Genomic DNA, 11,563 nt, shown 5'->3' with positions numbered 1-11,563 from the left:
ACACTGAGCAAAATCATAACAAAAGACAAGACACATGGCAGGATCACATGACAAACAAGGAAACACGTGATACACAAAGCAAAACAAAACCCACAACGTGACACTTAAGCTGATATAATCGATTTACTTAATTTTGATGCAATTATTGTAGTAGTTGACATGCATTATGTTTTTTTATTATTTTATTTATGCATACATTTAAGTGCACCTAGTAGCTTATATTTTTTTTGTTACACACATATGTTAAGTAAACGTTGAAAAGTTAGGAATACTTATTTTTTTATGTTTGATCCAATTACTTTCATAAGTATTGGTTGTTCGGCTGCTTCAAGATCATACATGCTTTCGAAACAGTACTGTGATGTCATACACCAATCGTCTGTACTCTGTACAGTGCTGCTTCAAGATCATACTGTTTGCTTTCGAATCAGTACTGTGATGTCATACACCAATCGTCTGTACTCTGTACAGTGCTGCTTCAAGATCATACGTATGCTTTCAAATCAGTACTGTGATGTCATACACCAATCGTCTGTACTCTGTACAGTGCTGCTTCAAGATCATACTGTATGCTTTCGAATCAGGACTGTGATGTCATAAACCAATCGTCTGTAGGGGAGACCCGGGGCAATTGTAACGTATTTTACATTTTCCTTAATAACTCACAAACTACTTGAGATAGACTAGTCATCTTTTGATACAAGAAACATATATATGTGCACTAATTAATAATACAATTTATATATTTTTACTTATAAGAACAAGACTAAAATATTCAATTAAATGCAGTGTGGGGGCAATTGTAACACTGAGAAATAACTCCTATTAACCCACTTTATCTCAAATAAAAGCCTACCTCAAAGTAATCACTTTACTGCTGTTAATTTTAAGAGTTTATATAATATTCCCACTTTGTCAAGCACATATAAAACACACATTATTTTATATAAAAAATGCTAATTGATGATTTGTTAATACTGGAACAAACACACTGTAAAAAGTAATAAGTTGACTTTACTAGGAAAATCTGTGGAAACTGATTGCCTCAAATTTTTCAAGCAAATTAGGTCATAATATTTGACTTGATACTACTCTCTATTACTTTGTAGAGTGAACTTGGATATTTGTAGAGGTTACCATAAAACTTGAGTACTGGTTACATAATAAACTAAAGTTTAGGCAACTTACAGATTTAAGTTGAGATTTGTAAGCATAACTTAAACAAAACAGTTATTTTAACTTAACTGCTTGTTCCTTTTACTAGAGGAATGTGTGGAAACTGATTGCCTTAAATTTCTCAAGCAAGTTGTACTCAAAATTCTAAGTTGAGAATACAAAGAAAGACAACAGATTTTTGCAAAACACTAGAATGTTTATTGGTTCAACATTTTAAAACATTCCTTAAGGCATGCCCGTAAACATGGCTCGCCAGCAACATTTTAGAAATAATGCAAACAATGCACTCAAGAAAAAACAATGTTTCTTTGTTTTAACAGCTTTACAAAGTGGTCGAAGTCACTGAGTTTGTTACAGAATGTCTTTCCAGTTCTCTTTAAAATTCTCTTCCAATAAAACTCTATTCTAAAACCAAACAAGAAAACTTGAAATTCAAAACATCCTGTTAAAGGAACACTTTTTTTCAAATTAAACTATATTATTCCCTTAACTAAGACGAGTTGAAACATACCTCTCGTCTCAGTGTGTGCACTCAATCACATGGTGCATGGCGACACTTTGATAGCACTGAGACGAGAGAGGTATGTTTCAACTCGTCTTAGCTAAGGGAATAACATAGTTTAATATGAAAAAAAGGTGTTACTTTAAATATGGATTTTTTTTCTTCTTTCATTTTCAACAATTGGAAAAAACTGAAGTATCTGTAAAACAGTACTGAACAATTTGCTCGAACAGACTGCTCTATTCACTCAAAGCAACAGGACTATGATCTATTACTGCATCAGGCGATTTTTCAGTGATTGGATTTTAGGTTTGAGTGACTTGTGGCCAAGGGACAAAATAACTCTCTGTATGAAGTCGAATGTGCTCTTCAGTGCTGCAGGATACTCTAAGTTTAGAGCATAAATTAGTCCAAAGAGCAAACACATTGCTTGTGGAAGATTTTCAATATCATCCACAACCACAGTACCTTCCAAAACGATTGCCGTTGTTGTGGCATCAAGATGCAGGGAGTAGGGTACGGCAGCGGTTGCAGAGTCCTCGGTAATCACTGTCAGAATACCGATTTCAATGTTGGACAAATCTTCTTTGTCATCATCACAGTCCTAAAAATGGGAATAGCATATAACAAAAATGAGCTCAAAGAAAGCCACAAAACATATTTTAAAGGGATATTTCACTCAATATGAAAATCTTGTCATAATTTACTCACCCTCAAGTTGTTCTAAACCTGCACGAGTATTTTTTTTTTCACCTGTTGAACTGAAATTAGATATTTTGATGAATGTTGGTAAACAGACAGTTGAGAGTAGCCATTGACTTCCATAGTAGGAAAAAAATACTAAGGAAGTCAATGGCTACTCTCAACTGTTTGATTAAAGGAGTAGTTCACTTCTCAAAAAAAAAACTTTTGCTGATAATTTACTCACCCCCATGTCATCCAAGATGTCCATGTCATTCTTTCTTCAGTCGAAAAGAAATTAAGGTTTTTGATGAAAACATTCAAGCATTTTTCTCCATGTAATGGACTTCAATGGGAACCAAACGGTTCAAGGTCCAAAAGACAATTTCAGTACAAACTGCAAACTGTTCAAAGGGCTTTAAACGATTCCAGACGATGAATAAGGGTCTTAACAAGCCAAATGAGAGCTCATAATTTTTTTTTTTTAAAGTTTAAGTTTTATAAGCTCAAATGCTCGCCTTGCATACTGCGATGCACGTTCGTGACTCTCCTGTTCGAAGTCGTTCATCAAATGAATGAATCTTTTACCGAGTCAGAACCAAATGACTCGGAAAAAGATTTGTTCATTTTGATGAACGAGTTCGAACAGGAGAGTCACGAACGTGCATCACAGAACAGAGCAAGGCGACCATTTGAGCTTATAAAACTTAAACTTTGTTATTTATTTTTTTTAATGAGCGCTCGTTTCGCTAGATAAGACCCTTATTCATCGTCTGGAATCATTTAAAGCCTTTTGAACAGTTTGCAGTTTGTACTGAAATTGTCTTTTGGACCTTGAACCGTTTGGTTCCCATTGTAGTGCATTACATGGAGAAAAATGCTTGAATGTTTTCATCAAAAACCTTAATTTCTTTTCGACTGAAGAAAGAAAGACATGGACATCTTGGATGACATGGGGGTGAGTAAATTATCAGCAAAAGTTTTTCAAAAGTGAACTACTCCTTTAACAACATTCTTCGAAATTTCTTCTTTTGTGTTCAACAGAAGAAAGAAACTCATGCAGGTTTTGAACAACATAAGGGTGATTACATGATTACATTTTTTTTGGGTGAACTATCCTTTTAAGAGCACATACTCATTAAAATGTGGAACTAAATTAAAAACACTGTTTTATGTCTAAATGTAAAGGCCTTTTCAAACAGGACACAGCAGTGGATGCAGGGGGGGATACATATATCAAACCACTGCATGAAAAGACAAATAAAACTGAAGGCCAGTTATAAAAATTAAAAATGTTTTAAAATTATCAAATGTATTCTTTCTTATAAATGTTTTTTTTTTATTCATTTCTTTATGTAATATAAAATGTATCTTGTTACTGTCTTTTTTTCCTCTAAATTTTTAAATTTATCTTTCACCTTTTCTATAACCCATACTTTGTTGCAGTTTCCTGACTGTTTATCTTGCCTTCATAACTCTTCTTGCCAGAGATCAAAACTGTTTGAAGAACAGTTTGCCAGTAAAATAAGAATCACATCAGAGGAGAAAATACTTACAAAACATGTCTTGTAAAAACCGGTGGGGTCCTCTCCGAGAAGGAGCGGTAGGCCATGAAGAACGGCTGTTCGTTCCGCGTTGATGTTGGATTTCTGTAAAGTTATAAAAATGTATATTGAATAGCGCTCATGACACTAGCACAAGACAGAGCAAAAAACAACAACGGCAAAAGCAACATTTGATTTGCTATCAAAACATTTGTGATATGTCGAGGAGCTTACGTCATTTTGAATCTGCTGAAGAATCTTATTAAGTTTGGAGCCGATTTCTCCACCTTTAGCCTTGAAGATATTGATGAAACGTTGAGTGAATCTGTCCAGTTCTTGAAAGAATTCAGTTTGCAGGTTTTTGCCAGATATACGACTAAACTCTGCAAGGATCTAAAAAAAAAGAAGGAAAAAAAAAGAAAAGAAAAAGTAGGACAAACTGATATTAAAAACGGACTTTTTACTGTAAAAGTAAGTCTAAGTATGAATTAAACACGAAAAGTGGTTAAAGGAGTAGTTCACTTTTAAAAAAAACTTTTGCTGATAATTTACTCACCCCCGTGTCATCCAAGATGTCCATGTCTTTCTTTCTTCAGTCGAAAAGAAATTAAGGTTTTTGATGAAAACATTCCTGCATTTTTCTCCATATAATGGACTTCAATGGGAACCAAACGGTTTAAGGTCCAAAAGACAATTTCAGTACAAACTGCAAACTGTTCAAAGGGCTTTAAACGATTCCAGACGATGAATAAGGGTCTTATCAAGCGAAACGAGTGGCCATTTAAAAAAAGTTTTAAGTTCAAATGGTCTCCTTGCTCTGTTCTGTGATGCATGTTCGTGACTCTCCTGTTTGAACTCATTTATCAAAATGAGCAAATCTTTTTTCGTGTCATTTGGTTGATTCAACGTACGAAATGAACAAGTTGACTAGGGAAAAGATTCGTTCATTTTGATGAACGAGTTTGAACAGGAGAGTCACGAACGCGCATCACAGAACAGAGCAAGGCGACCATTTGAGCTTATAAATCTTAAACTTGTTTTTTTTAAATAAGCTTTCGTTTCACTTGATAAGACCTTTATTCATCGTCTGGAATTGTTTAAAGACCTTTTAACAGTTTGCACTGAAACTGTCTTTTGGACCTTTAACCGTTTGGTTCCCATTGAAGTCCATTAAATGGAGAAAAATGCTGGAATGTTTTTATCAAAAACCTTAATTTCTTTTCGACTGAAGAAAGAAAGACATGGATACCTTGGATGGCATGGGGGTGAGTAAATTATCAGCAAAAGTTTTTTTTAAAAGTGAATTACTCCTTTGATGATCAATTTGCTTTGTAAATGTTCAAGATAAAAGGGATAGTTCACTTTGAAATTAATTTTTGATATGTTTTATCTTATCTCAAGGGCATCCAAGATGTAGGCGTCTTTGTTTCCACAGTATTTTCAGTTTTGATATTTTAGGTCAAACCGTTCTTGTCTGTCAGTCATATAATGGAGGTCTATGGTCACCACCTCAAAGAGCATGCACAGAGAAGTCCAGATTAAACATGATTTAATGACTGATAAATGTAAGTACACATTGAAGGCCTAAGACACTAAACGAGCGGTTTGTGTGAAAATAACGAACAGTATTTATATCGTTTATACCTCGTGTAACCACAGCCATGTCCAACTGATCTGACGGCACGGGCGCTTCCGGAAGTGATCTCTCGTGTGTGTACAATACTCATTGTTTAGACAGAGAATTCGGAAGTTTTACCTTTCAGTGTGAAGATCTAAAAATATTTAGATATATCGAAATCGTCTTCCATTGCGATTTCCTGTATATCTAAATATGTTTAGTGAAAGGTAAAACTTCCGAAATCTCTGTGTAAACAATGAGTGACGTACACGCACGAGAGATCACTTCTGGCGCTTGTGCAGACCGAAGCGCCCGTGCTGTCAGATCAGTTGGACATGGCTGTGGTTACACGAGGTAAAAATGATATAAATACTGTTCGTTTTCTCACACAAACCACTCGTTTAGTTTCTTATGCGTACTTACATTTACGAGTCATTAAATCATGTTTAATTTGGACTTCTCTGTGCATGCTCTTTGACGTGAACCGAGGGAGGACACCATAAAACTCCATTATATGACTGACAGACAACAACGGTTTGACCGAAAAATATCAAAATTGAAAATACTGTGGAAACAAAGACACGTGCATCTTGGATGCCCTTGAGGTAAGATAAAACATATCAAAAATTAATTTTAAAGTGAACTATCCCTCTAAATTATATAGGAAAGCAATAAAGACTCACCTGACTCTGTGTGAAGAGGGCTGGCCACCTTTCAACTGTAATCTTCACAGCAGGCTCCTTCTCTACCAATTCCTTCCTACGCAGGGCAAATGTTGAATTCATGTTCCGGGATATCAGTGCGGCATTAAGACGACGTTTCTTCATGTCTTCCACCATCTCTTTTCTTTTGGACTCCATGCTGGCTTCATCTTCACCATCAGGGAAATTCGGTAGAAAATTGATTTCAAACCTCTTAGGTCTTTTGATGTTTTTCTGAGGCTGCAGTCCTCTTCTTTTCCCACCATTTATGGATACCTCCAAACATCCAGCTCGACGCAGTTTTGAGCGGTAATTACCCATTTTCCATCTAAGGCTATCATACCACCCATTCCACCCCTTGGATGAGCCAGGCTGGGTAAGACAGGGATGTTTTTGTATCAAAGCAGTAGCAACAGCCTCGAAATCTTCCTTATCTGGGTAAGCTTTGTAACTGTATATTGTCTCCGAGAGTTTTTCGAGAATCTCATGCTTAAGCTCTCCTGACAATTGTAGATATGTTTGATCTCGCATGTACTGTAGATTTCCCTGACGTAATCTGTATTCAACGTCAACAGGAAAAGTAGGGATCTCGAAAGTTTCTGGCCATGCAGTACGTAGACAATGAAGTGGAGGATCAGAAGCCACAGACAGGACTTCAGTGTCAGCTGTGCTAGGGGTTGGTGTCGTCACAAGGGAGACAATCTTCAGTGTGGGCTTATCTGGCAAGTCAGTAATGTCGGTAAGATTCACGAGGGAATTGTTGAAGTCTGGATCCTCAAACTGAAGTGCGAACTTGTACTGAAGTCCCAGCTTTTCTTCAAGTTGTTCCAACAGTGAGTCAACGGTCTGTGGTTTCATAGGAAGTACAATTTTTCTGATGTCGTTGTCACAAACTATAACTCTGAGTACGGTTGTTGTCTCCATTCTTGTTCTTTCTACAAAAGGTAAAGAAATTAGTTAGTTTTCTTAAAATAAAGAGACTGCTTACCCCAATTTCATCATTCTAAACCCATCCTTTGGGAAAAATATAATTTGAAAAAGTTCCACTCATCCCTTTTTATATTTTAAGAAGTACACAGAGGCATTAATAATTTCATGTGACTTGTGCAATACAGTTCAAGCATTAAGGGCATACATGGGATTGTTGAGAAATTAACTTCAATATAATCAATTTAACTGTATATCCTGTGTGAAGGTTTGCTGGTTTGCTGCTTTGCACAGGAGAATTTGTTCAAGATTGATATACTTTTTAAAAAAAAACTATTTATAAAACTTGAACAAACTATACTGTGCAAAGGAGCACCCGTTCACACAGTATAGCATTAAATTGCGGCTCTCTCACGAGTGCATACAGGATGTTACAATTTTAAGAAAATAAATAACATTTCAGTTTGTTTCTCACCAAACCTATTGATCTACTATTTGAACCAATAGTATAATGAAATTACATATGCTTCTGTGTCCTCCTAAAGCTTGAGAAACTTTGCCCACTATTTTCTGACACAGTACTGACAAAAGCAGTCAGAAATCTTTTCAAAAATAATATTTTTTGTCTACAGAATAAGAATGAGAGTAAATAATGATTTTGAAGTCCCTTTAAAACATGAATTGTCATTCATTCAGCATGTGATATAATGTTTGAGCGTAACGTAGGTCCTGCCCCGAATTGTATAGGCTGGCAAAGGAAATGGGTCATTTAGATCTGAGGGTTTGGTAATTGACAGTGATAGCACATGACTGCACAGTTCAAAAGAACGTAGGTGCTCAATGTACCAACATGTCAGATCTTTACACACAAACAGAACATCACTTTTGATGACAAGAATTTTGAAAATCTGTTTGAAATCAGGTAGACCTGAACAAGTACCAACAGATACAACCATATCTGGATTGTACTTGATTCCATCAATGCTCACAGATGATGCTGCGAGGACAGTGTTCTGAACTGCATATTTGTGTCTCAGGAATTCCTGAATGTTCTGAGGGAAAGTTGACATCAAAGTACCCATCACCTTATTTGTCTCAATTGGTGGCTTGAGAAAGGAGGGGGAGTCAATGTGGTAAGCCACCAGTCTTTGATGGCGAACAGCCAAAGTTTGTGTAACATTTTTAAAGTTCTTGGTGTCACGGATTACCTGCTTGAAGACTTTATGTTTTCCCTCAAATCGCATCGTCCACATATCTCTAAGTGGTCCATGCATTCTTATGAGCTGCGGATAGTGCTCAATGTAGTGGTGTTTGGGTCGCAATTTGAAATGAGGAAAGACTGTTAAAAGTAAATGTCTGTGTTCTGAGATCTTTGCGTCAAGGAAATCAAGAGAATCCTCAGTGAACTTGAATGCCAATGTCATTTCTAGCATATCTTTCAGAAGCAACACAATTTCCCATGTTTTATCATTTTCAGGGATATCAAAGCCAACCATGAGGGGCAGAAGTCTAATAAGTGACCAATTCTCATGGGCATTACCCCCAATGGTACCTTTTGATGCAAATGTGCCTGGGATGATCTGAGGCTGATCAACTTTGTCTGAGAATTTGTAAGGAAACTGCTTGATAGTTTGATTCAGGGATTCCAGAGAGATTAATTTCCTTGAGACCAAATCATTAATGCACAAGGACATTTCAATAGGGATGACACCCTCCATAAGGTCGTGCATTAGGTCAGGTGGAAAACCACCAACTGTGTGAAAATGTTCCAACCTTTCACTTAAAACACAGCTACCTTTTACACCATATTGCTTTACCAAACTCGCATCGTGTAACACTTCAGCTACATGCCTGTCATGCTCCTGCTTGGTTCTCAGTTCAAATGCTCCCGACCGGACTTCCTTCTCCTGGATTTCACTCTTCTTTGCCAAGCAGAACCGACATGGGTGCTCAACAGTGAAACTCTCAGTTAGTCCTGCAAAAGAATGAGCACCTAGATTATCAGATGACACAAAAAGCACACTTCCTTTCACACAGTCTCCTAACTGTTCAATGTATACACCATGCTTTTCAAGAGTTTCAAGGTCCTGAACAAGTGGGCGCAAGATGTCTGCATAACCATGTTGTTTTACTGCAGTAGCTCTGCATAAAATTCCTAGCTGAATTGACTGAAGTAATGAACGATCTTTTGAGGGAAGGTTGGCTAGAACCCAATAGAGAGCGAACATTTTGTGTTTTTTTCTCGAAGTACCAAGGGGATTGGCCAGCTCAAATTCATCAACATAAAGACCCAGGACAATCCTGAAGGTCTCGGTGTTGAAAAAGTCATTTTCTTGATAGTTGGTGCCATCTCTGTAAGTCTTTAATTCATTCACTGATTGATCATTGCAAAGGACCCTATTTAGAATGTCAGCCCTGTTTAGAATTTTCTGCAACATTTGCAGAATAGGCACATAAGACACTGACTGTGAATCAAGCTTGTATTCAATCGGCATGACAATTGGAAATTCCCTTTGAAAATATGATGCTCTTCTGCTTATTGTGGAAAGAGGCTCACCATCTTTGGTCATTGTCAAGATTGGGTTACTGTCTTTAACTGCATTCACTATTTTTCTCACTAATGAATCACAGTCACTCAGTCCATGTTGAAGGAGAATTTGCTGAATTGCACGATAGACAAGCGGCTCTGAAAAAAGTACAATTTGATTTATTTCTTGAATTATTTCCTGCGCAGCCGAATCAGAAACATGCAAAATTGCCTGCATTTTGAGAAATAGTGCAGCTAAATTGTGCTCCAATTGATGATGCAATAAATCTAGGTTTTCATTCTCTGTATCATTTTCCTCCAATTGCTCATCTACTGGATCAGGGTTCAAAGGTTCTTCGTGTTGCACATTATCTACATTGTGAGTAGCAACGTGTAAGAGAATCTCAGATTTCAATTGCCTTTGATCAAGTGCACCATGTTCTCTACATATATGGGAATTAAATGTAGAGTAGACATTGCTCTCAAAATTGCAATTGTTGTATGGACACTGCACAGTTTCATGATTTTTTAGATGCTGCCGTAAATGAGAAAAAAATATTGACTTTGTGCAGGGCTCCTCAAAACTGCACAGTGGGCAATGAAATATCAAAGGGATGTGATCACATGGACTGGATTGACTACCATGTGTCTGATGTGAATGGTTTTTTGTTAAGTGCACCCTTAGTGCATTAAATGATTTGAATGAACACAGACAATCTGTGTAGAGACATGGAATCGGAGTACTTCTAGAGTAGCTTCCATGTTTTAATCTGTAGTGTTTCAACAGCTGAGCCCTCTTTTCACACGAAAACAAGCAGAATTTGCACGTCCACTGCATGAATTTAAGTCCCCAAAATAAGCATACACAAAATAAAAAGACAAACTAAGGTAATAACTGCTTGTTAGATAGTTACACTATCTTGATAAGTGCTGTTCATTGCCATGTGAACGACACGTGAGCGTCGAACTTTCTGGAAATAATTAAAGTAACTTAACGTTATAGGCCGCACAATTTTTTTAAATATTATTAATGATTAACCCCGAACTTAGAACCGATTAACACAGCTTACAAAATGAACATAAAACAGTGTTCAGTAAAAATCGGTCCAAGTTAACGTTAACGTTAAAGCCACTTGTCTCAACCAGTCTCATTCGACGACATAAAACTACTTCAGTGTGCCTTTTCCTCTAACTACACAATGAGCAAAATTAAATCTGTTTTATAGGCAATGCAATGACATTAAAGTTGATAAATAGTGCTGTTCATTGCCATGTGAACGACACGTGAGCGTCGAACTTTCTGGAAAGAATTAAAGTAACTTAACGTTATAGGCCGCACAATTTTTTAAAATATTATTAATGATTAACCCCGAACTTAGAACCGATTAACACAGCTTACAAAATGAACATAAAACAGTGTTCAGTAAAAATCGGTCCAAGTTAACGTTAACGTTAAAGCCACTTGTCTCAACCAGTCTCATTCGACGACATAAAACTACTTCAGTGTGCCTTTTCCTCTAACTACACAATGAGCAAAATTAAATCTGTTTTATAGGCAATCCAATGACATTAAAGTTGATCAATAGTAGTTCAAGAGGCTAGCATACCTAGTTTTGCTGCCGGATCCCGAACGACTAGCAGCTAGATGAAGTTCTTCGTCGATGTCGTCGTCTTCTTCAACCGTCCATTTGCGCAACTGCGCATGCGCGAGTCGAAAATGCTTTTAAGAAAAATATAGTTGTTTCGTCTTATGCTGAAACTTGGTAACCAACGATCAATAACTATATCAAGCTCTGTTAATAAAAATATAAAGAGGACTGTGAAGCAGCAGTAGCCCATGGGCTTTTTTTGCTTTATTAATTTGCTTTAATCTTCCCAGTTATTTTA

General features: G+C 36.7%; 1 protein-coding gene across 1 annotated transcript; it reads right to left on the bottom strand.

Annotated features, from left to right (window-relative positions):
• Positions 1-1,664: 1,664 nt before the first annotated feature.
• LOC148964984 (sterile alpha motif domain-containing protein 3-like) lies at positions 1,665-7,217 on the bottom strand. The gene is made up of 4 exons (XM_089127830.1): positions 6,205-7,217; positions 4,138-4,296; positions 3,916-4,008; positions 1,665-2,282 (listed from the first exon to the last, which is right to left on the bottom strand). The coding sequence occupies exons 1-4, from the start codon at positions 7,144-7,146 to the stop codon at positions 1,950-1,952; spliced, it is 1,527 nt and encodes a 508-aa protein (XP_088983956.1). The 5' UTR covers positions 7,147-7,217; the 3' UTR covers positions 1,665-1,949.
• Positions 7,218-11,563: the final 4,346 nt, after the last annotated feature.

Source organism: Pimephales promelas, chromosome 25 (assembly GCF_988280905.1).
Source record: "Pimephales promelas chromosome 25, fPimPro1.hap1.1, whole genome shotgun sequence".
Lineage (NCBI taxonomy): Eukaryota > Metazoa > Chordata > Actinopteri > Cypriniformes > Leuciscidae > Pimephales > Pimephales promelas.
This window is presented reverse-complemented; position numbering and strand designations above follow the sequence as displayed.

Bases quoted from the DNA above. Each gene is read 5' to 3' on its own strand.
- LOC148964984 (XM_089127830.1), bottom strand. From the start codon at position 7,146: ATGGAGACAACAACCGTACTCAGAGTTATAGTTTGTGACAACGACATC. The intron at 4,009-4,137 runs GTAAGCTCCTCG...ATAACTTTACAG, and splicing joins TTCAGCAGATTCAAAATGAC to AAATCCAACATCAACGCGGA. The intron at 2,283-3,915 runs GTAAGTATTTTC...TCCCATTTTTAG, and splicing joins GTTTTTACAAGACATGTTTT to GACTGTGATGATGACAAAGA.